The sequence below is a fragment of the Carassius gibelio genome, chromosome A6, assembly GCF_023724105.1.
Source record: "Carassius gibelio isolate Cgi1373 ecotype wild population from Czech Republic chromosome A6, carGib1.2-hapl.c, whole genome shotgun sequence".
In the NCBI taxonomy this organism is placed as follows: Eukaryota; Metazoa; Chordata; class Actinopteri; order Cypriniformes; family Cyprinidae; genus Carassius; species Carassius gibelio.
In genome coordinates, this window is record NC_068376.1 from 25,900,224 (window position 1) to 25,928,009 (window position 27,786).

The 27,786-nt window shown below is 34.5% G+C and overlaps 1 protein-coding gene across 1 annotated transcript; it reads left to right on the forward strand.

The window, feature by feature from the left end:
• Positions 1-5,449: 5,449 nt before the first annotated feature.
• On the forward strand, positions 5,450-27,425 carry LOC128015161 (protein CFAP20DC). The gene is made up of 17 exons (XM_052598838.1): positions 5,450-5,949; positions 6,046-6,135; positions 6,861-6,954; positions 7,207-7,279; positions 7,597-7,711; positions 7,867-8,020; positions 10,982-11,119; positions 12,595-12,774; positions 12,917-13,030; positions 13,718-13,849; positions 17,510-17,823; positions 20,201-20,536; positions 22,432-22,587; positions 23,241-23,312; positions 24,755-24,816; positions 26,622-26,713; positions 27,175-27,425. The coding sequence occupies exons 1-17, from the start codon at positions 5,929-5,931 to the stop codon at positions 27,285-27,287; spliced, it is 2,256 nt and encodes a 751-aa protein (XP_052454798.1). The 5' UTR covers positions 5,450-5,928; the 3' UTR covers positions 27,288-27,425.
• The last annotated feature ends 361 nt before the right edge of the window (positions 27,426-27,786 follow it).

A 27,786-nucleotide genomic window follows, 5' to 3' on the forward strand; every position in this document is an offset into this window, starting at 1 on the left:
TAATGAACAGAAACAAACATAATGTCTATACTAAATGACTGTAAATTGAAGTGGAAGCTGTTTATTGATTTTCTGTGCTTGGCAGACCATGCTAACACCAAGGCAATCCAGAGCACTTTACTCCACTGGGTGAAACACTGCATGGGCACTTAATAGACTCCAGGTAAAACTCTTCTAAAATTTAAATTTTTAGGGTGTTTTAAAGGTGTACAATAGCAAATGTTATTTATTAATCTCTTGTCATTTCTCCGAAAACACCTGAGAAACCATGCTGAAAAGCCTCTCAAAACACCTTCACAGCAATGCCCTGTAAAATGAAATGCCATATAGTCCTATTTGTTATTTTGGATATACTGGATATATTCATATTCATTAAAGCAATCCATCAGTCTTGAACATTCCTTAGGCTGTGTAAAAGACATTCATAGAAATATCAGACACCTTTTCCATTAGCCCTCCACAGCTCATGCTTTTGGACATGCGGTAATGGTATCGTCATAACAAAGAAATATCACACACTCACTCAGTGAGCAACAATGTCCATGACATGCGTCACAATTCATGGCAGGGCCACTAACATTGCATGCCAAGGCAGATTGCTTAGAGAGCTTTCTAATGTATTTTGGCCTCTGAGTTTCACTCCACTCGACTGAACCTTTGACATTTGTAGAAAACTATAACTGCAGCTCCCTTACCAGCAGGCGACTGACACATGCTCATATTTATTTAAAGAAGACCAAAAGGAAGGATATTACAAATTAATGGATTTTCACAATGCATTTTCTGCTGTAATATTAAAGCTTTTATCTTGTGCCTTTAATATGAATTTAGAACAAATCTAAATCAATATGAGCAAATCATATGCCTGTGGCGAGTGGGGCGGGGCCGAGAGGCGTGGGAACGAGGAGTGAGGCCAGGTGTAGTGATTGGAGATGAGCTACACCTGCGCCCCACTGCCAGTATCGAGTCCCACGTAGGAGATGAAAGGATATAAAACTGGAGCGACTATAGTGAAGGACGAGAGAGGACCAGGCCTGGGACATATTTTATGTTTGCTTTTTATTTGTGCGCGTCAGTCGCCGTGAGGGGCTGACGCGCTGTTTTGTTTATTTTTGAATATTAAAATTATGTTTTGATTGTGCGCCGGTTCCCGCCTCCTTCTTCCCGATGAGTATGGAGACGATATCGTTACAATGCCATATTTCCTCTTTAACATGTCCAGACATAACTAGGACGTTTATGATAAAGAGGAATCAAATGAGATGTGATGTAGAACAACGTTTCATTAATACTAGTTAGCAGTCTTAAGATCTGACCTTCTTTTATCAATTTCCAAATGAACTTTTATACTTAGAAACATATTACAGTAAAGGTGCAGTTACATTTACCTTTGTAAAGCACATTTCCGCAGACAAAATGCAGTCGTATCAATATAAACCCACACAATTGGTCATTTTGTATGAGAGACACGTGACATGAAACTTTCCCAAACACTTGCAAAATCATAAGCCTAATTAGGGACGGTAAAGATTCAGTTAAATCGTAAACATAAAATTAATAAATAAATAGCTTTTGTCGTGTTATCTTGATTGAACTCATCATTTTAAGGCAACCATGAAACTTTTTGGTAAGTGTTAAACTAATTGTAACTGAGTGAGTTTAAATTTGAAATTTGACTTAAAGGTACAGGTTGTATGACCTGCCACGAGAGGGCGCCCTACCAAAACAATAACAATCGCGTGGTTTGATGACGCTAGGAAGGAGTGTGGAATGATGGGATTTGTTGTCTTCTACCCAGCGGCTAACGGCCATCAATCAGACGGAAATATATATCAAGGATTTAACGGATGAGGAAAAGTTTTTATAAATGTTGTGCTTGATTTCATAATTTTCAAACACGAGTTCAACGATTTGCACAAGTAGAGTACATACAAAATTGATGCAAAGACGCGATCAGAATATGGATCATACTCGTCCTCGCGCGGGTCTATAGACATGATGCCCTGCGTTTGGCCTGTATGCCCAATAATACTAATCTTGTTGGTAGTTATAATAGCATACGTTTTCTGTAAAGATACAAATCAAAACAACTCACCTGTCGAGCAAAACACAAGTTTACGGGAGCTGTCCTTGTCGACAGAACCAGCGGCAAATGGTAAACAGTAATTATGTTCCAGAAATAAGTAACAAAATCCACCATAAAACATGCAAGAAAAAGTAAATAAGGAACTGCTTGAAGCAAGCTAGTTGTTTGCTGGACGCTAGACACTACTTCCGCATTTGTCCACGACACTGTTGTCATGTGGTTTCTAAGTCAGTAAAGGCGGTAACAAAGGGTCACTAACGTCATTGACAGGTGACTGCACTGCCCCGTGTCACTGTTTAGTATGGGAATTTTCTCATAATTTACAAGTAGTTGAAAACATTAGAGATATTGTTAGTAATCAGCTGGACAAAATATATAACATTAGCCTAGTGGTTTTTGGATATTTTACTGCAAATATCTTTAAAAACTGTACCTTTAATCCTCTTGTTTAAAACAAAAAAACGTTAAGTTAAAAAGTAGTTTTATATTTTAGATTTTATATAACAGTTCAATAAAAAATAGTTTCATATTAACTTACATTACATACACAATATTTGTTTTAAAGCTTGTTTTTCGGTTGAGTGAATGTCATTCAAATGCAGTAGATGACCTTTGTTCCTGAATGAATCAGTATTTGGGAGCAAATCGGTTGAATTAATGGTTTAATGATTCACTCAAAAGCCCAGCATGTAACCATGTAACATCCAGAATGGTATGGTTGAGATAACTTAAATATCCAGCTTTACTAAAGTTTAAAAACATTTTTACTTATTCTAATGTTAAATTTTAAGTTGTGACAAGTAATTGCAGCAATTTCTTTATTAATTTCTATAGTGCGTAAGCTACACCGGTGCAGATAAATGAAATTGGAAACCAACAGTTATTCTGAAAACAATTCAAAATATATGTACTGTAAAAAATGAATGTGTTATTTTCTACTTACAGGTCATGAAGCACAGATGTTTTAAATAAGTTTCTCATCATTTAATTAAAGGAAAACTTCACACCTAAATCATAAAAACAAAACAGTCATTAATTGTTCAATGGGACTTGTTTCCCTGTTGAGCCGCACTCCTTTTGACTTTCTGTCTTTGAATAATTTGCAGTTTATTAGCAGGTTGTTTACATGTTTATGACACACGAAAAAACGCTTTCTACACCAGGGACGGACAAACTAAAATAGTTTTACAGTGCAATTATGTTCTGTATAATTGGTTTACATAATAAGAAAAAAGTTTCTTACATGTATACTTGGAAAAATTGTTGCCACACAAAGAAATCTTGAAGATCCTGTCACATTTCTTTGACAGTGGATTGATGGTTAGAAAGTCTATGGTTTATAAGTTAATTGTTGAGGCCATTCTCTCTAAAGCAAAGACAACATTTTATAGGCAAATAAATTTATACAGTTTGCATCTCATGCAGCCAGCTGAACCTCAAGAGACATGTTTAAGTAGATACAAAGATAAAACAGAAGCTTATGTGCAAATTACTAGCAAAGAGACTGGATTCATCACCATTACAGTGAATGTGACATTTAAAGTTCATTGGTTATCTTTGCCTTCTGTGGTACTGAAAGTTCTATATTAATTTGAAACAATAATAACTCCAATATAGAAACATTGTGGCCTCCTTAGACATTTCAGTTTTATCAGAGTAATAAAATCAACCTTACACTGAACAGAGTAAATGTAACTGAAGCCTCTGTGCTCTCTGGAGGTTACATTTCTATAGATATGAATATATAGTGATAATAATGAACTTTAAGATTTTTGGATTGAAGTCAGTTTCTCTTATAATACGCATATAATAAACATAGATTTGTTAAATGCTAAACCAAAGGCATGCATTTGTTTAAAAAAAAGAAAAAAAAAGTTATTTTTAAAGAAATAGTTCACCCTAAAATGAAATGATTTGTGTAATATTTGAGATATAAAAAAAAATCTATATTCAAAAATGTATTACAAATTGATGAACTCATCATTATGCAGACATGTCCACACCAAAACAAGCTCATAATTCACTATTTCATTTACTGTATGCACATATGCTGAAGCAAATTAACATTGGCAACAGCAGTAATTTTAAGTGCGGTATGCACTCAATAAATATCTTAATATGAACTCTGCAAATGCATTAAGACAGAAGATGATGTAAATGTCTGTTTGCATCCATAGGGCTAAATAATGCATATCTGTTAGATTTGAAATGACATCTCAGTGGAGATTACAGAAAACTGGGGTAATAATTCTCAGTATTCAACAAATTGCCTGCATTCATTATGAAATGGCACACTTTGTGGTTTCAAATATGTTGTTAGCTTATTGATAATATGAGTGTGTCTATTCAGGTATGTTCCAAGCCATCAAATTACATATTTGACCTTCAGTGACAATGGCCTTAATTTGCATTGCTTAGTAATAGACTTATTAAAAACCTTCCAAAATCCAATTTTGGGAGCAGTTTGCAGTTGCATCATTAGTATTGAAATGCATGTAAAGCTTCACCATCTGCTTTGTCACACAAACGCAAGACACACTTCTCTTTCCAAATTATCATGGATAGGAACTCAACGGATAATATATCTTTTTTTTTTTAGCACATTGAACAATGAATACCAATTCTCTGTTGATGCCGCTCTCCAGAAGTCACAAGGTAAAATACTGAAAGATTAATCTCTGACTTACAAAAACACATGGATTTGACATTCACCATTCAAAAACGATGAATGATTCACAATGCACTTAAAACAGTGGGTCTAAGGTGTTGCAAGACTTTGAGGAAGATGTTATTACTAACATATGCAATTGCACTGTCATTCAAAATGCACTATAGTCCACTTTCTGCGTCTACAATATTAAGACATTCTGCATGAGTGAAGAGAGGCATATTCACCATGACACAGAGTAGTTCAGATAAAATCAAGTTAATTAACAATGAGCACAGACATAATGTCAAGGTATTTTTTATTTACCTTAGAGTACACTATAAATACCATGGTACATGAATACGGTAAACATTCAGTATTATAATAGAATATACTTTTAGGCAGCTCTAATATATATAATATATTACAAAAAATATAATTACATACAGTTTAAGGCTTGTGTATATACCAGTATATATGCATAAACATTTCATTAATTGAGCTGAATTCTTTTATATGATACAAAAGCATATTTAAGCAATACAATTTAAATCAAAAGTAGTATTCAAAATATTCTATTCACACACATCAGAGTAATTTTTATTAGTCAAACTGAAGTTCAGCAACAAAACATTCATATTTTAAATAGATAGATAGATAGATAGATAGATAGATAGATAGATAGATAGATAGATAGATAGATAGATAGATAGATAGATAGATAGATAGATAGATAGATAGATAGATAGATAGAGAAACAAACTAGAGTACACATAGCAATACACAAATTAATTTCTTTGAATTTCATTCTGTTTCAGTTCAACTTGCGATATATTTAAATTCGCTTTACATTTTGCATAAACTGGAATTAAATTAAATTCAGACTGCCACTGCCAAGGTGATAGCGTCCCGTTGTCATAGCAACGACCTGCCGCCGCGTCTTGCCAGTGTTATAGCTTAACAGCTAACCAACTGTTTTAACTAATAAAGCGCTCTTACAGCTAATCAATGAACAAACGGACCGAGACGTGGTCAAAATATGTTTTGCGCTAGTCATTTACAATTACCATTAGCAACTGCTGCAGTATAAGTTAGCTTAGTTCTTTATGAATCAGCTTTTGTTCGTTTCGAATTCGACAGAATAAAGCAGCCATCATATTTCAGTCTTTTTTTCATATCTCAATCGTTTTGAAGCATGTTCAGGAACGATTATCAGGTAATGTAAGCATTAAACATTCGCTAAGTATCAGCGGTTCTTTTCAGTGCTTCTCATTGAGTGTGTGTGTGTGCGTGTGTGTGTGTTTGTGTGAAGGGTGGCCTCACGGTGGACATCTTCAGTGCACAAGGAAAAGATCCCGTGGCAAAATGGAAACTATATGGCAGGAAATCTTCAATATCTAAAGTATGTTTCAGTAATGACATTTTTTAGCACAGTGAAAGAAGGATTGTTGTTTTAAAATTATTGTTTTTAACTGATCTTAGAAAAAAAAAACATTCTATATAAATTTCCATACCTGTTTTACAATATTTTTATTTTGAATTTAGCTTAAAAGACTACTATAGACAACTTAATCAAGCCTCCAATTTGACAGCTTACCTCATACAGTGTCACAATGTCTCACTAATGGGGCATGTTGTCACAAATTCAGCATGTTCAATGAACTGTATCTTTTTTTTCTGGGCAATAATGGTGAAACTTTTCCATTGCTTTTTTTGTAGCCAAGACTGGCATGTCAAAAAAGAAGTTGGCCTTCAAAAATTCATGTAAAAAAAAAAAGAAAAACATTAGAAGTAATAATAATAAATAAATAAAAACTTGGAAATACAGTACAGAACACATATTCTTAGAGACAGTTTGTGTGTCACTGTAAATAATCTCAGATAGAACTGGACGAAGGGTTATTATTTTACTTTCTCAACTGAAACAATTCAACTAGCAGCAAAAACTAATTAAATCAATACCACGAATCCAGCCCAAATAGCTAAACACAACAGAATGTGCATAAATCCATGCAATGTATTTTTATTTTTATTTTTTATTTTATGTGGGTAGCATAGTAGTAATACTTCTATAGAGGGTTATTTGAAGCATTTCTGTCATTGATTTTATTTTCTCTTTTTTAACAGGTGTTTGATAAAGAAGTGAAGGGCTTTGTATACAGTCTTGAAGGCAGCAGTCAAACAAACAAGATGCAGTTACCTAAGGATAGCAAGATGACTCGTAAGTGCTAACAAAACCAGAAGAAATCTCATATGACAAAAAAATATTTTATATGTTTATAACACGTTAACATATATCTGAATACAAATCTACTATATTACAACATATTACCAAATTTAATGTTACTGAATCATTATAAATCTAAGTTTGAGCTCAAGTAGGCTATTCCATCCCTATTTGCATTTAGCCATAGCATAGTGCTTGTGCGTATCTCTTTCACATCTTCTAATCTCACGTGTCTTGTCCCTACAGTTGGTCTGATTCAGAAGTTTCTGATCCTACAGGTCAACGTTCCTTTGGGAAAAGATTTTTCCACTGAGATTTTGTAAGTCCCGGCATTTCTTTTTTAAAATTCATTTCAAATTTAGTGTCATTGTTAATAGGTTCCTTCCGACATCTATTTTCAATCTACTGAAAACAGTCTTGTTGTGCTACTTTGATATAGTTGAAATTCAGAGAAAGTGTGGAGGGTTTATTACCCTGGAGGGTGAATTAATTCACACTTTCACACATGCAGATTCCACTCCTACACATTCTTCTACACACACACACACACACACACACACACACACTGGAAAATGGTTTAAGATCTTTCCATCTGCTACATAGAGCAAGCGGTTTCTTTTCAATGCTGTCTTCCAGAGTGACTGATGAAGAGCATCTAAAGAAGAGACTCTACTTGTCTACTGTGCATAAGGAGCTCTCAGCAACCCCTTTGCATGCGAGAATACCTCTACCGTGTCTCAAACGCAATACAGTAAGTCCCAACTGCTGCATTCTCCACGACTGTCTACAGATGATCAGTCAAATCAGTTGATCTTAGCTTAGTGAGATTCTTTGTAACATGACCAAAGAAAAGTCCTGAAAAATGTTCTTGAGCTAGTATGATAAGGTAGCCCTGTCTGTGTGCAGTGGTGTAATCTGTGTATCGATCTGGACTCTCTCACCGCTGAGATATTCAGAGGGACGCGCTTCCTGTCTCTGGATGGCATCATCATCTCTGCTTGCTGTAAGGTCCGCCGCATCTTCACGATGAAGAATGAACCTGCAAACTGCACGGATGGAGGTTAGAAGAAAATGCACCCTGTGCTTTACTTCATGTATACCATTTTGTGGCCCAATTTTGAGTTCACTTTGGTGTCCAAGTACTTTAATTAGAACATTAGAGTCACAGACTGTTTTAATGAGATAATTGGATATGTTAGATAATCTATTATCTAATTATGATAAATGTAATGCTTAGCTGTGTTCCACATTTTGTTCCACAAACCTGCTAGTGCATGATTTTCCTCTTAATATATATACAGTATATATATATATATATATATATATATATATATATATATATAAAGATATATTTGTTTAAAGAAATGTGACTAATATAGCTTGTAAATACAGACAAATAAATTTTAGCAATAACAAAAAAGCAGCTAGTTTGTCCCTAGCTTCATTTATGCTACATTTGCAATATAATAATAATAATTATAATAATAATAATAATAATTTATTCAATAATAAGTTAAATTAACATTATAAATTATTTAAAAATATGTATTTAAAATCATGTTTATATTATATTATTATAAATTTTACAATGAATGTTAATAGTATTTAAACAATTAAGTTAATAAGCTAAACAATGAATTAAACAAATTAATAAATAAAAAAATCAGAGTTAAACTGTATTCAAACATTCATAACAGTGTTGAGTACTCGAGACTCGGACTCGGTCTTGGACTCGGTCTCGAGACCGTATTTTAATGGTCTCGGTCTTGTCATGGACTCGTGTGCATTTTGACTCGGTATTGACTCGGACTCGAACATATTAGGAATCGGACTTATGCCCGAGTCCACTCGAGTCCCAATCAAAATATTTCATGATTATTACTGTATGTTAATGTTTCTTAAAATTGATGTATGATTGATACATCCAATGACTGGTGATTTTCTTGTGACGTGAGACGTTAGGCCAGCGACACACTGGATGCATGGCACAAGCGTCTCAGCTGCGTGGCGTGTCTGTTTTTAATTCGCCTCCCATGTTAACAGGTTAGAGCTTGCAGACTGCCTGCGTGAGACGCGCATCCCAGGCGCAGCTCGAGCCGCGCGGAAAACGTGTGCATGCTAGAAATAGAACCGACGCCTATTTTCACGCGAACACGTGCGTGTTGGAAGCGTTTCCAGGCAAAATAAACTAGGAAAATATGTTTATATGTCACTTGTGTCATTATGTACACAAATACATATTAATTCATGACATTTTGATATTTGAAAGTCTATAGGTTGGCATAAATTCAGATATAAATGTAATTTTAAAAAATAAATAAATAATTATCGATTTTCAAATATTGCACCTGTCAAACATACTCTATTTTGCAAGAGCCTGGTTTTTCGGGGGCCTCTCTCTATGTCACCTATAGCAGAAGCAGCGCGCTAGTGTGTAAAGACACAGAAAACGCGAAGCAGCCACCACGCTTCTAGCACGCAGCAGAGACGCCACGCAACCAGTGTGTCACCGGCCTAAGTTACCCTCCTGCCATCCGCCTGTAGTGATCCCGCTTTCCAGAAAGCCACATTGCTACATTATTTCTCTCAACTGTGTTATTTTTACAAAGTAGGGCAAAATGGTCACAGAAAAAAACAAATATTGTTTAATTAAACTATATAATGAATACAGACACAGACTGACTGTCTCAACACTAAACATCTCCCCCCAAAAAAATGTCTGACAGAAGGCATTGAACTTATATGGCATTTCAACCAGCTTTCTTCCCCTGGCACATACACACTTTTGCATGAAATTTTCCTGGACAGTCAGTCGGCTCTTGTGTGTATGCCCTCCGTAACTAAAAAAAACTTTGACTAGTGTGTATTTTACCCTGCATTAAAACCCACCATCCAGTGAAATTAGCATTAGATTATCCGTTGCTGTTACAGAAAGTGATGAAATGGTAACTTTTGTCAGTCCCTGCTTCCTCTGCACCAATAGAGAGAGTATTTAGTCTGGGTGGATTGATCATGAGACCACATCGTGCTCGGTTGGGTAGCAGGATGGTCTCCTCACTTATTTTTTTGAAAAGTAATTATGCCCATCTTTAATCTTCACAACATCTAAAGTGCACATAATCCATGACATTTTCAGGATATTAGCAGTCATTAGTTAAGCTTCAGGGTTAAAAGTTATGTAAAAGCTGTTACAGTTGAACATTTACAGGTATAGTGGTACAGTAATGTTACTTGTACTAGAAGTGTTATGTGGAATTACAATATAGAGTCGTACAGTAATGTTATGTGTACTAGAAAGGTTATATGGATGTGTATAGTGGTACAACGATGTTATGTGAAAATGAGCACTTAATATTGACAAGTAACAATTCATAATTCTAATAAAATTACCTTTACACCACATACTATGTGGTCCTTTAATCCTTTATTGTTTCCATCATACATTTTACATACTCTTGAAGATTTCTTTAGGTCTTGTCTCAGACCCAATCTCTCTGGTCTCGGTCTTGACTCGGACTCGACCCTTTCTGAACTCGGTCTTGACTCGGACTCGACCCTTTCTGAACTCGGTCTTGACTCGGACTCGACCCTTTCTGAACTCGGTTTTTAACTCGGACTCGACCCTTTCTGAACTCGGTCTTGACTCGGACTCGACCATCTCTGGACTCGATCTGGACTCGGACTCGAATGAGCCGGTCTCGACTACAACACTGATTCATAACCTCAAACTCACACAACAGAGTTGCAAAAAACTGCAAAACTCAGAAAATACAACAGCGTATGAAATAAAGCGTTTGACCTTGGTTGAAAGTCTGAAAGTTAAGCACATCTTTTCACTGACCATTTGTTGAAAAGGATAAATAATTCACGGAAAGTGCTAATGCTTCGCCTTAATATTCTATTTTTTACACTTTAGCCTAGATCTGTTTCTTAACTTGGTGAAGCATCTTCACAACATTGTTTACTCATTCCCTGAAAACATTCGACTTAAAAAAAAAATAAAAATGTATTCAATGTTTAGAAATAAGTAATGGTCCCAAAGAAGAGATTCCGAGGAACTGTCAGTTTCCTAGTGAAGTGCAGAACGTTGTCCAGCTGGTGAACATGAAGACATTGGGACAGACTGATTTAAAGAGTGGACCAACAAACTCAGATGCAGGTCAGTTCCACAAGCACAAATCCATTCTTTACTTCCTTTCTATTTGTAGTTTTGTGTGTTTTCCTCTTGTTCTTTGCTAAACAGAAGGTCAGACCCTCTGCAGAACTCTCCTGCTATTTGCTGTCTGTTAGTTTGCTGACAAGAGACACCTCTTGCCAAGAGAGCTCTAATCATCTCTGTTTAGTCACATACCTGTCCACTCTGCCAGCCCAGTGAAACCTTCATAGCTGTTCTAACAGTTTTTATTCATCCAGACATCTGTTGGCCTCACAGTGCCAGACTACTGTCATCTCACCTTTAATTTTTCGAAAAAGACTCAAGTAATGCCCTAGGAAGTTATTAATATACCAGTAGTTCAATCTCTAACAAGAGGTGTTGGACTGTAAATATATCATATAAAATGTTTCTACATGTACAGATATTGCAACAAAAGACCACAATCTGTTGTTCTATATTAATCATTTTTCCCTGTTTCATCACTTAGCAACAACGTATCAAAACACCGTGGGCCTCGTGTATAAAAGCATGTAGTCGTAGCTCACAGCCTTGGATCCGGAGCTGGCTGTTATATTGAAATGACAAATGGCAGTATTTTGTGTTTTGTTGCCGGGTTGCCATGACCTTAACGCTGCTTTTTCTTGCAGCACTGTGCTAAATAACAATTGAAAATATGCCAATTCCAAACCAACAGATGGCAAGGGCCTCATCATTACAAGGATTAGGAATATGAAAACAGTCTATTGTTATAGAGGATGTTGTGATATTGTTAGTCTAAATACAAACAATATTACATTATCTACTTTAATACGTTATCACTTTGCTTGAACGGCAGATGCTTGAATACTCAGGGATTCATTTTTTTTTAGTTTTTTTTTTGGAGCTTCATATTTGATACATCAGGTATATATGGCTCATATTGTATACTCGAGGAGGAAAAAAATTTTTTTTTTAAATATGACGTTTGGTGCAGTTGCTGATAAAATTCTGATAACTTGCATTATAAATCAATGAGATCTTTAATAGCAGACTACTATAAGAGTATAGCAGACTACTTACATAAAATGTATGTAAATATTAGTTTCCACTCTATATCTCCCGATAAAATGTTTTAGTTATATGATATTTAAATGCTTAGTTTTATAATCAAAGCTCTATAGTTTTTATTGATGGGGGAATCATATAATGCAATACAATACAATGATGATTGAGAGATTTGCAAACGCCTCCAAAACCTGATATATCATGTACAATATGATACTCATATTATAATATTTTTTCTAAATGATGTATGGATAATCAAAATAGGTCGCTTCAGTCCAGTAAGTGAAATATTACTTACAATATAAATATATTTTATTATATTTTATATCATTTAGAGGTCTTAGAAAAGTGCATATAAAATATGAAGGTAGGCTTTATAGGATTAAGTACTCATCTATGCTTTGGTAAGTGTTTTGTGCATGACTGTTTACTAGAAGAGACAGGTGGTGTCAAAGAATCCATCACAAGGGGTCCTACACCGCGGGACTCCTCCCATATTGCTTTCGGTTCAAAAGTTATCGGACCCCCTCCGCTCACCGCCAGGAAGAGCAGCACATCTGCAAACAGGAAAGAAGAAAGAGCAAAGTCAGAACTGAGCCTCAATATACCGTCAGGCAAATATACTTTCATTTGTTTTCTTGACACATAACATTATCTAGTATATTGTGGGGTTAATGAAAATTTTGGTACAAAAATTTGATTTTACTAATAACAATGTGGTTTGTTATTATACACTTATTGTGTTTCTAAATATAGACAGAACTGAAAATGTACAGCCACGACCACCACTTGAAAGGCCATCTGCTGAGAAAATAGGCTCTAGGAGACCACAGAGAATCCAATATGTGAGGAGAGGAAAATCAAACACAGGTGAGATTATTAAATGCACCGTATATATTAAATATATACCGTATATACACTATTCTTCAAAAGTTTGGTGTCTGTAAGAGTTTTAAAATGTTTTTGAAAGTCTCTTATGCTCACCAATGCTGCATTTACAGTAAAACAGTAGTATTGTGAAATATTATTAGTATTTTAAATAATTAGTTTACAGCAGCCATTACTGCAGAGATCAGTGTCATATGATCCTTCAGAAATCATTCTAATATGCTGATTTAGTACTCAATCAATATTTCTTATTGCTTAATAAAGTTGTGAAGTTCTTAGAATTTTTATGGAAACCGTGATACATTTTCAGGATTCTTTGATGTACAAAAAGTTCAAAAGAACAGCATTTATTTGAAATATTTTTGAAAACCTTTGGAGCATTTTAAATGTCTTTACCATCACCTTTAATCTTTTTTATTATTTATTTATTTAGTTAATTAAATATGTTGATTAAAACATGATTTTTCATGTTCTCAGTACTGATATTTTGCATTTGGCCATCAAAATCAGCACTTTTTTATTTTATTTTAATGTTAATCAGACAGATGATTTTCTCCCTAGAGATCCATGCCATTAGTTCTCTTGAAATTAATTCCATGTTGACTTTTGAAGTCTGCTGCTACTACAATGACACTCTATTTTATTTTGGTCTCATATGGTCTCTCAAAGATAAAGAAGGTGGCAAAATTAGCCTGAACCCAGAGGGACCTGAGCTTCAAGGAAAAATTGCATCATCCTCACTTCAGACTCTGGGCTCTGACTTACCAGGAGAAGATAAATTAACCGATCCAGTTCTACGGGGTGAGTAATTATGTTCCTTACTTGTTATAGTGGGGAATCTTAAACTGCTGGTTTGACCTGACATCCAACTTGGATGTATAAGACTAACGGTGGTTCTCACTATGGCAACCACCACTATTATTATTACTCATATCAGTGAAGAAAATGCTAACTGTTTTCATTAAGTAAGTCGACCCACACCATTTGTTTTGCTACTGTAAAAGAAACTCAAATTGTGTGGCATGTTCTGTGGTCTGTTTATTTTTTTATTATTAATGACATTTTTTAAGTGATGTGGTTTTCACCTGAAGGGTGAAACAATCAGATGAGAACAAAACTGAATAGTGCTAAAAATAACACTTTTGTCTTCTGTAGGGATGCTTTATAGTTGAATCAAATTCATTCACGACTGACGATTTTTGCAACATTATTGAACTGAACTGAATCAACATTGAACTGACTCGACTTGAATAACATTACTACTCTTTTCACCTGAGCTGATTATCGCTGAATTTAACTTGTTTCATAATTGATGAATTTAACATAGTCTTGTTAGAGCTGCTTAATAGCAGAAATTGAATATTTTATGAAGTTTGCATCATTGATTCTTTTACTTTTCTGTTTCATTTTGTATGTAAGGCTACTTTAAAACAATCTCTATCATAAAAAGCATTATATAAATAAAGGTGACTTGACCAAAGGCAAACCAAACATACTGAAATCTGTCTTGACGCCGACAGAGAACACGGGCAGTTGTTCCACGTTAACAATCCTTTCCCACGGAGTAGGTCTAACTGGAACTTCCCTTTAGCAGAGGAAAGAGAGTTCATTAGTGGTAATGGGACATTAAATACACTGTGTAGGTCAGAAAGAAGTCTCCGGGGTTCAGGCAAGCTTGCAGCGTGGGCAATTAGAAAAGGTGATTACAATATAAGCTTGTTCAAAAACGTGCCAGGAATCGAAATATGCGAAACCCTTCCGGAATGGAAAGAGCGAAGGCAACTCTTGAGAGGTGCTCTGTGAGCGTGCATGCTTTAATTAGATGAAACACTACTCTGTGAAGAGCTTAATAGAGCCTTTACATCACTTTATCTGACATGGCTACTAAGTTGTTGTTTCATATTTCATTTTAATATGTAATCAGTTGTTTAGTCGATAATGTCTTTATTATCAATGCATGTGAGCAAAACAAACAATAAAACACAGGTGGTTCAAAACAACCAATAAGAAAGGAAATCACAAATGAGATCTCTGTATCTCAGTTGGACAGCAATTAGACTAAATAGAGAAAAAAAAATGGAGACAGGTAAAGTATCTAGCTTTTGATGAGAAAAAGTGGTCTCAGAAAGTCATCCAAAAATAAAAATGTGCTAAAACTCACCCTTATGCCATCTAAGATGTAGATGAGTTTGTTTCTTCATTGGAACAGATATGGAAAACATTTAGCAATACATAACTTGCTCAATGGATCTGTTGCAGTGAATGGGTGCCGTCAGAATGAGAGTCCAAAAAGCTGATAAAAACATAATTTTCATCATTTCTTTCATCCAAACACACAGCTGACGGCACCCATTCACTGCAAAGGAGACGTTGGTGAGCAAGTTATGTAATGCTACATTTTTCCATATCTGCTCCAATATAGAAACAAACTCATCTATATCTTGAATGGCCTGAAGGTGAGTAATGTTTTAGCAAACTGTCATTTCTGGGTGAACTATCTCTTTAAATGAAACCTAGCTGGGAAGTCTTAGTTATGAGCTACAAAAGAGCAACCACTGAGCAATAAAAAAATATATTTGCTGTAATATTACAACATTAATCTGAATACGTTCCTCTAATAGTCCACATGACGTTATGGGAAATGTAGAGTTATCAAAATGACCTGTGAGTTTGTGGACAATGACAGTCATCAGCCAGAGTAATTTAAAGCACAAAACAATTTGTTCGGCTCTCCACTGCCCTTTCTTTGTCCTTGTCTCTAGGTACAAGAAAGTACAGCTTAGGTTCACAGTTCACACAACTTCCCAGCGGTTTAGACTTTTTGCTGCTGTGCATTTTGCTGAAGTAGATCAAAGCTCTGTACGCTCACATGGCAAATTCATCACTTGGTCTCTGTGGTGTCTTTTGCTCCCTGCTCTCTGGGTGTCTTCTCTTTAGTATGAGAGCATGTGGACCCCACAGGCGCACATCGCCTTATCTGAATTATGATCTTACTTTACCATTGCTCCCTATCTACTAATGATGCAGTTTTTGTGTAAGTGGGAAACCCAGAAGTGGCTCTCTTCTCCATTCCCAAACCTATACACACACACACATACTGTACACAGCAAGTTAATACTATTTTTCCATTATTCTCTTAGGACCGCAGATGTAAATTCCTGCCATCTACATCTTTAAAATATTGTTTCAGTGTGCATCCCCCATTTATGTATATTTTAAGGCATAATTAAAGCATAATGCCGCAGTTATCAAATGATAACGCTGGTAAGCGTAGATTAATTCATCTCAATCTTCAAGGCATATGCACATTAAAATGAACGCAGGCAAGAAACACGAGTGCTGCTATAAAAAATGGAAGACGAAACATTATGTTTAGTAATTAGATCTCTATTATTGATCTTTATAGAAACAGTAAGTCAGTGGAAGAAAGAGAAACAGGCAGAAATTGTTTTCTCTGCATTATTTCCACCAGGCATTGTTTTCAACACAGCTTTTTTTCACAGAAATGGTGCACTTTGGCAAATAAACAAAAGCAAAATCTCTCTCCTTAAATGATTGTATGTATCGTCTCTACTGTTATGAGAAGTCACTTTTGCTCACCTCGGCTGCTTTTATTTGATCAAAGTTAAAATAAAACAATATTATTATGATATATTATTTAATATTTGAACATATTTTAAAATGTAATTTATTCTTGTGATAACAAAGCTGAATTTTCAGTATCATTACTCCAGTCTTTGGTGTCACATGATCCTTCGGAAATCATGCAAATATGCTGATATGCTGCTTAAATAAAACGTCTTATCATTATCAATGTAGAAAACATTCGTGCCCCTTAATATTTTTGTGGAAATTAATTTTATTTTTTATTATTATTTTTTTTTTATTTTTTATGTGAACGTCTTTACTCTTACTCTACTCTTTTTAATGTGTCCTAACTCATTAAAAGAAGCATTTTTTTACTATTATTATAACTAACCCCTAAACTTTTGAATGGTAGTGAATACAGTTGCCAAAAAAAGTACTGGGACAAATTTTGACACTTAGGCAAACAAATATATGAATTTCAGTGCATTATACTTGGTTTTACAACTAGAAAGTTTCCAAATAAATTTTGTCTTAATTTCAAACAATATAACTATTGTTTTATCATACTTTTTTGTAAAATTGTTGCTCAATTAAATACTGTAAATGACACTTTGCGTTTTTTTATATAATGTATGTGTGGCCTAAGGCATGTCAATCAGTCAAAATAAAGCCAGACAGCATTTAAGAACGAGACTAAACACTAACATAAAGTACAGCATATTTAATATTGTAACAAATGGTAATATTATCTAAGTCTCCATGTCACTTTTTACCCTTTAAGTTGCTAACTGGGTGATTGATGTCATCTTAATTTTGTTGTGTAGAGATATGCAATGACAATAAAAACTAAACTAAACTGTAATATTTCTGCAGACTGTGCTTCTAGTGCGGATACATCTGGGTCACCCTTCAAGCCTCCATGTGCTGTTTCACCTCCAGAATGTGTTCTGACTACAGATGATGCTGACCTTTGTGACACAGAAACTGAGCTCTCTCTCTGTGATGAGGAATACGAAGAGGAAATCTTCACTTTCTCCTCATGCCCTCACTCAGCCAGACGGAATCAGGCTAGCAGCAACCCTGCCGAGGATTTGACCTTTGGCCTTAAAGGTCACAAGCTGGTAACAGAAGGAGATCGCAAAGATGCACGTCTGGAGGATGATTTTGTCGGTAGTGAGAGTGAAGAGGTATGCAGGCAGCACTCACTTTAACATGCAGAGACAGCAGTATGTTTATAGCTTTGACATGAACTGATTGAATTCTTCTCGATCTTCTACTTATTTGCATATACTCATTAAAATAAACGCAAGCGAGAAACACGTGTGCTGCTATAAGAAATGAAAGACAAAACATTATGTTTAGTAATTACTGTAGATATCCATTATTGATCTTTATAGAAACTATAAATCAGTGGACAGAGAAACAAGCAGAAATTGTTTTCTTCCGTTCAGTTCATTTCTGACGAGACGGCATTGAGCTCCATGGTGCTCTCAGGTTCTGCGTCCACTGAGAGGAACATCGTTCATTTATTCGCAGTCTGTTTCGTCTCCTACTGGGAAATCAGTCTCATCTTTGGCATATATGTTCTGCAGCACTTAATTAGAGATTTTTGATTGAAATGGCTGACAGTTTTATTAGTTGTTTATTTCCATTTCTTTCCCCGTCCTTGATAAATCTATTTTTCATGTTTTTTTTTCCTTTGATTCTTTGTTTTTCATCTGCATTCTCTTTAGTGGCAAATATCTGCATTTGTCTTCTTATTACTAATGGGAGATGACAAAAAATAAATAATGACTTCTGAACATTATATTTATGTTGTACCTCAATAACTTGCACCTATGTAAATCACTAGAAGCAGAGGTGATTATATTTGCCTAATGACTTTCATTAATGCCACAGAGTTGTCATCAGAATGAATGAATCAGTAGTATATTGAAATTCATCTGTAACACAGCTTAATAACCACCGAACACATTCAGTTTCGTAGATAACCTGCCCAGTTTAAATAAATTCACTGCAAATAGATATAGGGCCGTGCCAGACTTATGTGTGTTTACCGAATGTCAGCATTTCTCATAGTGAGAGATGACACTTTTTTTAATCCGAAAAAAAAAAACCCTGATATATTAAAACTGGTCCAGGGGATATGAGGATGGAACGAAAGGAGACAAAAACTCTGATCTAATGGTTCGGCTGGTCGTGCCCTTTTAGTGAGGTTGTCATCATTAGTGTGAAGCTTGCTGTTTAAGACCATTAGTGTAGATCAAAGCCTCACTAGTTTAAAGACCTTAACTTTTTCAAAACAGAGCAAAGGCGGACAACTTTCCGTGCACAGTGTCGCCCTGATTAATTACAGGTAACTCTGATGTTACTCCGCACGCGCCAGACTGTCTCACATCATGGCTATTAATGCGCTTCATCTGTGACAGCGTTGGCGTCCGAGATCCTTGCCAGAGATTTCATCATTTTCTTTATGACTCTATCAAAAGTTTGTTGATAAAGTTAATATTTGTGTTTTTAGGGAAGATTTGATTTAATAGTGCATTTCCTTCCTTGTGTTATGAACCCAGGAAGAAAGAAAATAATTGAGTTTTTCATTTCAATATGTCATAATTAGTGATGCTTGCTAAAGAAGTTTAGTTGATAAATTAAAGACCGACAGACAAGATATTCCTTAAAGGAATAGCCCACCAAATTTTATGTTAATTTACTGAAAATGTACTCACCCTCAGGCCATTCAAGATGTAGATGACTTTGTTTATTCATCAAAACAGATTTGGAAAAATTCAGCATTCCATCACTTGCTCACCAACAGATCCTCTGCGGTGAATGGGTGCCGTCAGAATGAGAGCTGATAGAAACATCAAAATGATCCACAAATAATCCACACGATTTATAAATGAATACAAATAAATAAAATAAAATATATAATTATTTTTATATATATTTATAATTATATTTATTTATTTTTTATATTTATTTATTTATAAATATAATTTATAAATAAATACAAATCCATCAAATTTGTTTCTTACAAACATGGAGCCTTTCACTTCAAAAGACATTAACTGATGGCCTGGAGTTGTATGAATTACTTGTGGATTATGGTGATGTTTTTGGACTCTCATTCTGATGGTACCCATTCACTCCATTAGTGAGCAAGTGATGTAATGATATTCTCTAAATCTGTTCTGATGATGAAACAAACTCATCTATGTCTACATTTTTAGCAAATTTTCATTTTTGTGTGAACCGTTCCTTAAAAAGTCCTTTGTGTTACAGCCACGATGAAAGGTGTGCTATTAAATGATTTGTACATGTTGCATCATAAAACAAGCAGAAAATCCCATAGATGTACATTAAAGGTGACTAGAATATCATTAAGAACCCCCTAGTAACCACACTAGCAACTGAATAGCAACATGCTAAAAACATTGTAGCAATGAACTGGCAACAACTCCAACAACATCAACCATTTCATGACTTTCTTCAAAAAAAAAATTTAAACTTTAGTTATTTCATGCAAACTATTTCTTACACCAATTAATTATTTTTGCTTCACAGGATGAAATGCATACAGAGTTCCTTCATAGATGTGCAGTCCATTTCATTACTGCTCCCCCACCACCACCTTCAATACAAAAAAACACAGTCCTACCCAAGTTCTCTTCTGAGTCAATTACGACTCAGGCCTCCACAGCCCAACATGTCTCTGAAAGACCAAAGCGGCACGAACCCATGCGAATTGCACCAACCCGCTGCCTCTCACCCAGTACCAGACAAGGGATTAGACTGGATCGGTCCGAAGCTGACAGAGCATTGCCTGATGGAGATACCAGGATATCTATCAACAGAGCATCTGTGCGAGAGATTTCACTGAAGAATTCTGGCCTCCAAAAGGTGAGCCTGTTTTCCTTTGAAGGGATAAAAAAAGGGGAAAAAAGAATTGAAATTCAATTATCATTTAATTACCCTCATGTCATTTCAAGCCTGTATGCATTTCTGCCGTGGAAGTTATTTTGAAGATTGTCTTTTTTTTTGAGAAGGAAAAAAGAGTTTTTGTCTATATGATTGAAGTCAAATAAATAATAGAAAATGACAAAATAATAAAATAAAATCGACATAAAAAATCAACAAAAAAGAAGATTCATATAATTATCTATTTATACTGTCTATACAGTGAAAGTCAATGGGGTCATATGTTATTTGGATTCCAACATTTTCCTAATATTTTATTATGTGTTCCGCAGAAGAAAGCAAGTCATATAGGTTTGGAATGACATCGAGGTGAGTAAATGATAACAGAATTTTCATTTTTGTTTAAACTATACCTTCGAGGAATCAACACACAGTTTCAAACATAATTTATGTATGACAGAGAAATGACCCTCAAAATATAGCAACCACTTGGGTTTTGTGGAGTGAACCCACACAAATCACATGGCCTTTTTTTAACCATAGCAAGCATGCAGGGTGAGAGGGGATCAAATCAAGCACATACTTCAGCAGAATTGGTGCACTCCAGCAGAGTGGCTTGTTTATGAGGGCCTCTGTTCTTATTGTAATTTCAGAACTGGTGTGGTTCTTATCTTCCCCAAAAGCTGGATATTTTAATCAGAATCCATTCAGATTGAGGGGACTGGGTTGTGCACTTGCATTCACTGATGCATTTGGAAATTGTTCTGCAAATGACTTGGATATAGAGTTCTTTTGTCTTTTTTGATTTATAAAACATATTTTCTGCGGTTCTGAAATCCAAGCAGAATGTTTTTTTTTTTTTTTTTAAAGAGGTCATTCTTCCTTAGCTTAGTAGTTGCATTACTATAAAATTACTTTGTCTTGTACATTTGTCCTTTACAGATTAGATAATTCTTCAAACAGAGTAAAAACCTTGGTGTCTTCAACCATATGAATATATTTAAAAACTTATAATGATTTCATAAGGCAAAGAAAATGGAAGTTGTTTAATTCAGCGTGTTAGTTGAAATCTCTTTGTCATTTTTTTGTGAAATTTTATAATTTCTGTGTGAAAAATGTTTCAAGATAAATCTTGCACCATTTTTTTTACACTGTCCACAATCATGTACATTGCATTTTTTTATGTTAAAGGGATAATTCACCTCAAAATGAAAATATACCTTTAATAATTTACTCACCTTATATGTTGTTCCAAAGCTACTACATTTATTTCTTATGTAAGACAAAAAAAGAAGGAATTCTGAGAAATTAAATAATATTTGAATATCAAAATGACAGAATTTTTCAATAAACTTCCGAAGTTCAGCAAAGTCTCCATTTCATCTCATTGCTGCCTAGAAGAAACAGCTGGGATATCAAAGTGAACTCAGTGCTCTTTCCTCTCTTAGAGGATGGAACATATTTGTTAAACAAACTAAACTGGTCCAAGCATTTAGCACAACTACCACAGACTCTCACCGCAGGTCTTAAGCGGTGATGAACTAAATGTTTTAAATAGAGTATGATGTGGGAATTGCTGATGATCATTAAAGATGCCTCATCACACTACTTTTCCCCCATTTAAACATGGCATAGATCTTTGATGCTGTTGAAGTTTGCTAAGCTTATGTGGAAGGTCGCTCATAGATCCAGGTAGGACTTCATATAAGTGGATTTCTAAGCAGCAGGCAGCCATCCCTGCTGATGTCTTGGCCTTAATGGGGGTGCCAATTAGCTTGCAAGTTTTGATTGATTGCTTACTAATTAGCATACCCAGTAACGATCGTACTCATTACACACTGGCACTGATGAAGTAATGAGATTTTTGGGCTTTACAGGTGAGTTTCGATGAGAGGGTTCAACCTCTGGGTTCCAGCAGGTGTGATCTGAGGAGAAGTCAAGACGAAGAGGATGAGCTACGCATGTTGGCCAGTTTGAAGAGAGAGCAGGAGGAAGAAGGAAACGTGGGTGACCCGGGCCTTAGTGCATCACAAGTAAGAAATTCATATTCATATTTCAACCTAAAACAAAGCAAGAAAGCACATAAAAAATTATATACAGCTATATATATATATATATATATATATATATATATACACACACACACACACACACACACACACACACACAAACACACACACACACATATACATACATACAATGCATATTTTTAATATACACATTACTTTTCAGTAGTTTGGGGTCAGTAGGATTTTATTTATTTATTTGTTTATTTTAAGAAATTAATAATTTTATTCAGTAATAAATGCAAGAAAAGTTGACCAAAATTGACAGTAAATAATTTTTTTGACCTTACAAAAGATTTATATGCCAAATAAATGTTGGCCTTTTGAACGTTCTATTCTTTTAAGTAATCCTTAAAAAAGTTTAATAAGAAGAATGTTTCTTGAGCACCAAATCAGCATATTAATAATGATTTCTGAAGGATCATGTGACACTAAAGAGTAATGGCTGCTTTAGACTGCATTTTGCAATTTGATAGCATTTTTGATCAAATAAATGCAGCCTTGGTAAGTATAAGATTCTATGTTTTAATATTACTGACTTGAATTGATCCATATGACACACATGCTCTTCCTAAGTGTTGTGAGCGTCACAAGACAACCCCTATTTTCTCTTCCGTCAGGTTCACCACTGCAACATAAGTCTGAGTGCAAGCAGCGATGACACCTCTACCTGGACTCAGTGTATTCCTTTGGTGGGCTTACAAACCACACACTAATACACTATACAGACATTTAGGGCAGCTAGAATTGCAGAAGTCAAATTCATTGCCACACTGATGGGAATTCCTGAATTCCTTCTTCATTATTATGCTCCTCAGTTCTACAGAGTGCTTTGTATGAATGAACTGTACCTAGTAGGCAAATAATAGAGTGAATATTAAAACGATTTTCCTATTAAGAAGGACAATCAAGCAGTTTATATATAAAAAAAACACTAATTAGAGCTAAATAAACTCCCATGGCATTTCAATACCAGACCTTATCCATCATTTGTTGATGCTGTTGTTGTCTGCTGATTGGAAAGATATGCTGCAACTGCTAATCATGCCTGGAGCGCCTGGAATTGAGAAACTGCAAACTAGTGGACTGTAAGAAAACAAGAAAACATAGCAATACTGCCCCCATCAGGCGAGAAGAACATGCTGAATAGCTACTCAAGCGCTTCTCAACTGGTTTTGCCTCAGGAACCAGATTTTACATTAGACAGCAAGTGGTGGAACAACACTAACAAATCATTTATCATACAGAAGTAAACAAACAAACAAAAACTGCTCAACATTATTTTCAAAGAAATGGTTTAAATAATCATTTAACTTTTAAAAGAATAGCAGAATCCACACCACAACTACAACAGTAGGGACGATATCGGTGGAATCGATTTTTTTTTTCAGCTGATGAACGATAAAAACATTGACAGCCAATCAGAATCCATTCTGCTTTAAAGCGCGATAATTTAAAGGGGCAGATCACAGAACTGCAGCATTCACTTATAATAAACAGAATGCTATTGTGCGTTGATGTGGATGCTCATAATGTCATTGTAACACTGTAGTTATCGTTCTTGATGTGAACACATGGAACAGCATTAGTACTAGACTGCAGACCTGCAGCTCAGTTTTTATTCACCACCCACCGGTTGAGAACCACTGCTCCAAACTATAAAGGCTTATGTAGTGCTGTGAAACAAATAAATAAATAAATAAAAAAATATATAAAAGATTTTGTGTACATAATATATGTGTGTGTACTGTGTATATTTATTGTGTGTATATAAATACACACATGCATGTATATATTCATGTAAATGAAAAACATGTAAATGTTTATAAATATTAAATAAATAAAATATTAATACATTTTTCAAAGTATATACTGTATAAATGTGTATTTATATATACATAATAAATATATACAGTAAACACAGATATATTATGTAAACAAAAACTTTTATTTCGGATGTGATTAATCATGATTAATCATTTGATAACACTACTTATATCATTATTTTACAGCAAGGAATGCAATTACCCGGAACATATTAGATTTTTCTACTAGACTGGAGCTAATATTGAGGAGATATGGCCCCTGAACCAGATTATAAATATACAATACTTGTTCTTTCTGTGCTTCACAGCCAGTGGATCAAGGCCAGCACTATCAGAAAGAAATGAACCCTCTTCTTCACTCTAATCCCAGGTAAGTAAAAATACAGTATTTTTAGCCTCTTTAAGTCTGTAAGGTATTATGCTAAGCCTGTCAGTATCTTAAATGTTGAGGCTCAGATGTGAATGAGTCATTTCAGAACTTTATCATGCAAGCTCTTGTCAGCCCTCAGGCTCATGCACGTTCAATAATTTGGACTTTCTGAGAATTGGTAACAAAATGTGTCAGGGATAGCTTTTTGTGCACTGAACATTTAGAAGTTTCTATTGACAATTTTATTCAATGGTTCCAGGATACTAAAAAGAACTATTGAACATCAAAGCATAAAAAGAGAACAGGTGGTGTGCTCCACAAAATGTTATGCCAGCCTTCAAAAGATGATGACAAAACTGCCAGACTGTCTACATAACAAAGCACTTAAACTCTTTGTCTCCTCGTTATTTTGCTTAGTTATATATATTAAATATAATAATAATTATGATTATAATTTGTTAATACTCATAACTATTTTGTTTATCTCTCTCTCTCTCTCTCTCTCTCTCTCTCTCTCTCTCTCTCTCTCTCTCTCTCTCTCTCTATATATATATATATATATATATATATATATATATATATATATATATATATATATATATATATATTACTGCTGTGGTATTATAATAATACTATTGTATTAGTAGTGTTATATAAATATTATATAAAACATAATTATAGTTATAACTAATAACAAACATTTTATATTTATGAATTCTTTATTATTGTTATTGTTATAATTACATTATTATTAAAAGATTATAAAAATATTATTAAATTATTAATAATAAATGTGTCATTAGTTACAGCTATTTTGTTTATATAAAATGAATATACTATTACTACTACAAATAATGTTCTAATAACTGACCATGATAATGCTGACAAAAATATAATAATAATAATTTATTATTAATTAATTTGTTTTTATTATTATTATTATTATTATTATTATTATTATTGTTGTTGTTATTGTTATAGTATAAGTAATATTTAATTAATTACATAAACAGAATTATTATTAATTATTATTATTACTATTAGTAGTAGTAGTAGTAGTAGTAGTAGTAGAAGGAGTATTTAAATAAAAAGAAAGAAAGAAAATCTACACTATAATAAATAAATTAAATATTGTTTAGGAAGAAAATGATTCTGCATACTCACTGTTTATAAGTAGACTTTTAAATATAAATTAGCCAATCAAAAATCATTTATAGAACTGTGTTAATATTTTTTACACACCATTTACAATCCCAAAGCATAAGTATGGCTAGTTTCCTACGCAGAACTTTTCCTGTCAAGGGAAGCTGCCCACACTGCCACGCCTCAGTGATTAATTAAGCATGGTTGTCAGGGACAATGAATAAGCAGGAGTTCTGCATGTGCTCAGAGGCTTGCATGTGTCACCTAGCTGTCACCGCTGCAGCAGAGCTTGCTGGGAGGTCATCATCCACTTCCCTCCCGTCCCACCAGGGAACCTGTCCATCAGCACCACATGGTGCCTTGAAAAGTGTCATGAAAATGAGAGAATATGAAAGAGAGAGGCATGCAGAAGGGGGGTCTTTCATTCACAACAAGAGGTATCATGTTAGCGACAGAGCAGAAATTTCGAAAATGGGCTTTGATACAGCTTCATATGATTCCAAAAGCTTCAGTATAATCAAACTATATATCATAGGTCAAGTCAGAAGAAAGTATATTTTAAGGACCATTAAGAGACCCCTGCTCCCAATTTTAAAATACAAAAAAAAAGATAATTATACACTAAATTTGTTTTGTGATTAAATGGTTTAACCCTCTTCTAGAGACTGGATAGATGTCCTCAGCCCTCCAATAGTTCATCCAAATCAACAGACGGCAGATGGGAAAGAAGACCAAGGCAAGGTCTCACCCGGAGGTAAAAAATAAATAAAAATCCCCATCCTGGGCTCATATTCTCAACCCCTGTGTTCCTAAAAATAAATCATGATCTAGATTTCTCTTGGACAGAGAAGAACGGGTACAATTACATTCATGATTGATTTTTCCTTCTTCATCTAAAACCCAGAGTGATATTTCTGTGACAAGACTCTTAAACTGTTGTGAGACAGGGGCAAGTTATCAGGTTTTTCAGGATATTGAGTATTTCTAAAAGCAGGTTTATTTTTGAAAGTCAGTTTATGTCTTTTTTTTTTAGAAAACATATTAACTGTTACTACCCAGGAGGAAAACATTTTATGAAGCGTTAATACACTATATAGGGTAAATTATGTGAAATGCAAACCTTCTGTTAAATTGCCTGTTAGAAGCTTCTGAATGGCTTCTACTGAAATTAGTTTTGAAACACAATACTAACTCTTTTCTGTATGCTATCCACAGGGGCTATGTTACACAACAACAGAGGAGAGGAAGAGTTTCTTAATTTAATGTATGATTCCTGCCTCAACTGTTACTTTGATCCACAATCTGGCAAATATTACGAACTGCTCTGATCCCGAGAGGAGCTATCATGTTTTTCAATCCTGCTATTTATATGTATGGATTGGTTGAAGCATGTTGTCTTTCACAAAATGTAATGGTTTTAATTAAAGTTGGAGATTTAAAGTGTATTTTTGTAACTGTTTCTAATATAATATTAGTTTTTAATAATAAATTCACATTCATGCATGTTTGTGCTCAAGTTTTCAGTAAATAAACTGATATTGAAACCATTTGTTTTTATCAGCCCTAGCTATTTTATTCAAACTTATATAATCATTCATAGACATTTTTACGTAAAATGAACCAAAATATTCATTGCCAATTTGTCCTTTTTAAGTGTCAAGATAAATTTAGACTACATTTATTCCAGTTATGTAACATATAGATATTCAAGAGCTGCGACAAATTGAAGATGGAAATGAAGCACGAGAAGAAGATGAATGTTCAGATGAGGTTAGTATGTGTGGCTTTTTTTTTATTATTAGTACTAATAGCCTTCAAAAATATATA

Excerpts from the sequence above, each read along its gene's own strand:
- LOC128015161 (XM_052598838.1), top strand. The coding sequence starts at position 5,929 with ATGTTCAGGAACGATTATCAG. Across the intron at positions 5,950-6,045 it reads TGTTCAGGAACGATTATCAG|GGTGGCCTCACGGTGGACAT; the intron begins GTAATGTAAGCA and ends GTTTGTGTGAAG. Across the intron at positions 22,588-23,240 it reads CGGGCCTTAGTGCATCACAA|GTTCACCACTGCAACATAAG; the intron begins GTAAGAAATTCA and ends CTCTTCCGTCAG.